Source organism: Morus notabilis, unplaced genomic scaffold (genome assembly GCF_000414095.1).
Source record: "Morus notabilis unplaced genomic scaffold, ASM41409v2 Scaffold203, whole genome shotgun sequence".
NCBI lineage: Eukaryota > Viridiplantae > Streptophyta > Magnoliopsida > Rosales > Moraceae > Morus > Morus notabilis.
The window spans coordinates 249,790-253,027 of NW_010361196.1; the positions used below are offsets into that span (position 1 = coordinate 249,790).

At 37.4% G+C, this 3,238-nt stretch overlaps 1 protein-coding gene across 4 annotated transcripts in view; it reads right to left on the reverse strand.

Moving 5' to 3' along the window:
• Nucleotides 1–3,238, reverse strand: part of LOC21407631 (bifunctional purple acid phosphatase 26) — a 43,318-nt gene that overhangs the window by 14,525 nt on the left and 25,555 nt on the right. For 2 of the 4 annotated variants that reach the window (XM_024165991.1, XM_024165992.1), the window contains exon 6: nucleotides 872–1,057. The exons of the other annotated variants lie outside the window; for them this stretch is intronic. In XM_024165991.1, coding sequence (XP_024021759.1) covers nucleotides 872–1,057 — 186 coding nt within the window. The remainder of the gene's footprint in view (nucleotides 1–871; nucleotides 1,058–3,238) is intronic. 4 annotated transcript variants of the gene reach the window in all.

Below are 3,238 nucleotides of genomic sequence, written 5' to 3' on the forward strand. Positions count from 1 at the left end.
TCTCTTATTTTCTTGCTCTTATTCTCATATTTTCTCTTTAGAATTTTGTGAGAATTATGTCCAAGCTAGGCTAGAGTTTTTGGGTGAGGCTAGAGATGATCCTATATGTGTAGTGAATTTATTTGGATTTTTGATTCTCCAATGGTTTGTAAGTTTTATACATTTGATTAAATAATTTTCTTTTATCATATTTCTTCTTCTTATCAATATATTTTATTGTCAACTTTCATATAAATCTAGTCAAGCTCTTTTTATGTGATTGTTGCATTATATGATATATTGATCGGTATTATTTTATGAGTAGTCTTTTACTGCATTATTGCCAACGGTATATTGTCGCTCTTGGATTTCTCATAAGATAATTTTTCCTAATTCTAAACGTTAGAATTTTATTTACTCGAATACATTTTTAATTCATATGTTCTTCAAATATTTATTTTCTGATTGTTTGTTTGGGATGTGAAACTTTCAATTGAGTCAATTTATGAATCAAAATCCAAATAGGTGAACAAAGCATATGGAGGATTCTCAAAGCCTTACCACTTTTATTTATTGAATTTTCTCCATTTTAAATTGTTCATAAAATCATCAAAAACATTCATTCTTTTTGTTTGTTTGATTGCTTACTTTCCTAACGCTTTTTATTTACTAATCATTTCTTGTTCAATTTAACACTTTCTTGTGGGATCGACCGTTCAAATTGTACTACAATTGACCGCTTGTTTTTGAACACGTTTGGGCGTAATCACCCTCCATTCCTCTTCAACAGGATGCCTCTACCTGGTGTCCCTTTGAGATATTGCAAAACTCTGTATGCCACCTGCAGATGAACTTCCTTTGGATTGTGCATGAACTGAATGATCACACTCACCGCATACACTATATCTGGCCGAGTGTGAGAAAGATAAATGAGTCTCCCCACCAACTGTTGATACATCTCTCTATCCACCATAGCATCTTCTTCTGCGTCTCCAAGCTTGAGATTCAGTTCTATTGGAGTACTCACTGGTTTGCATGCTGTCTTGCCGATTTCTTTGAGTAGATCTGTAACATACTTCTGTTGAGAGATGAAAATACCTTGCTTAGAATGAGTCTGATAACTCTAAGAAATAGAGTTATCCACTAGTTTTGTAGCTTAAAATTGCGTGTCCATGAGTGATTCTTCTCGTTTATTGTTTGTTTTAAGTTAGATTTGTAGAGTTGCATGTACTTTGGCCTAATTCCGTATTGCTGCGCCTCTTGAAGTGAAAGCTGGTAATTTGGAAGTAAAATAGGTGAAAAACTAGCTAATTCTATGTGAATTCCTTGCAGGAAATTGCTGGACTAAAATGCTGCAGCATTCTGGGCGACATTCTAGGATTAGCTGGCAGCTGATTGATGTCAGCGCACTAGCTAGACAATGCAGACAAAAAGGAATCCGTGTGAGCTGGCTGAGGAGGTGTCAAATGGGTCCACTATGCACATCAGCAGTGACACCTCAGCCCTTGTGTTGCCCTAGAAAGGACTGTTTCTCTTAGGACAAGTTGGCAGCCGCCAGGGGGAGAAAAAGAGGAAGAGAGAGAATTGGGCATTAATATAAAAAGAAGACAGTTGCTGTTTCACAAAAACAGAAAGTACACAAGGGTAGTACCAAGACACCAGAAAACACAAAAAGACACTATTCAGAGAGGAAAAAGCTTCGGAGGAAAGCTGGAAGAAACCAGAACATCAAGTAATATTCATCCTAGAAGGAAAATACAGAGACGTGAGAGCTGGAAGTTGAAGGACATTGTTGGCCGGCCACAGAGGAATCCAAGATCCAGCTGAACTTGTTCTTCTTCTGTTAACTTAACTCTTTTTGTTGTCATTTAGCAACTAATTCTAGATATGGATTATACTGGAACTTTGGGTTTTGTAACTATCATTATGAACTAAGTTGATGTAGCTAGGCTTGCTAATGGAACCAATATTGTAAGAATGATAAGTTGTTTCTGAAATGCTATTAATCTACTATTCTTGTTCATTCATGTGAGTTAATGTTTATTTCTATTCTTGATTGGCCATCAACCTTAGGATACAAGATTGAGATTAATATTGGAAGGGTTAGTTTTAATCGGATTAGCATGAATGATGTTTGTTCAATGAACTTGCTGAGTTGTTGATTAGTGGATGGTATAGGAATATATTATCCACATTACATAACTTAATGAAACCTGAGCTTAAATCTGCAGTCCTAGAACTGGATTCACATAGGAATGTGTCGGAAATAGCTTAAAGGACCACCGTCATAATCAATTCGGAAGAACTTTATGCATCAACGAGTTTCTGTTAACAGAATAGTAGAATGCTGCAGTATTCTTGGTAACATTCTAGTCAGACTTGCCGTAGAGGAAAAATAGCAGGCCTAGCTCATTTACACCACTAAATTACATTCCATCACTACATTATTGTTACTCTTAGTCACTTTAGACCGCATTTAGTTTGCATTCATTTTATTTACATTATTTTAGTGAATTTCTCACTATATTCATCATTTACTTGTTTTGTTGATTATACAACTCAAGACACATATTTTGGTGATTCATTTCTCGTGGGATCGATATCCGTACTTGTGTACACTTTATTACTTGTTAGCGACACGTGCACTTGCGAGCATAATTATCACGCAACAAGTTTTTGGCGCCGTTGCCGGGGAATTGAATTCGTAAAAAATATTTACAGGAGTTAATTTGTTTTACATTTGTTTACTTTTTAATCTCATTCATTTGGTTCTTAATTCCTCAGGTTACTAAGTTGCTTGCATGAATCCACCGCAAGACTTGGAGTTGCTGCCTATAGATCCTGAAATAGAAAGAACATTCCGAGCTAGGAGAAGGGAGCAACAAGGCTTAGCAGGAGTGAGAGACATGGAAGAAGGGGCAGCAGGAAACAACGGGCAACAAGCAATTGCCAACAACCCTGTTCCACAACCAGAGCTGATTGATGATAGAAACAGGGCCATTCGAGACTATGCAGTGCCCATTTTGCATGGACTTAACCCAGGCATAGTGAGGCCAGCAATTCAGGCACTTCATTTTGAGCTGAAACCCGTGATGTTCCAAATGCTCCAGACCGTGGGGCAGTTCAGTGGCATGGCAACTGAAGATCCTCACATCCATCTCAGACAATTTATGGAGGTGAGCGATGCTTTTAAGCTACCGGGGGTAACCGAAGATACATTGAGGTTGAAGCTATTCCCTTATTCCTTGAGGGATAGGGC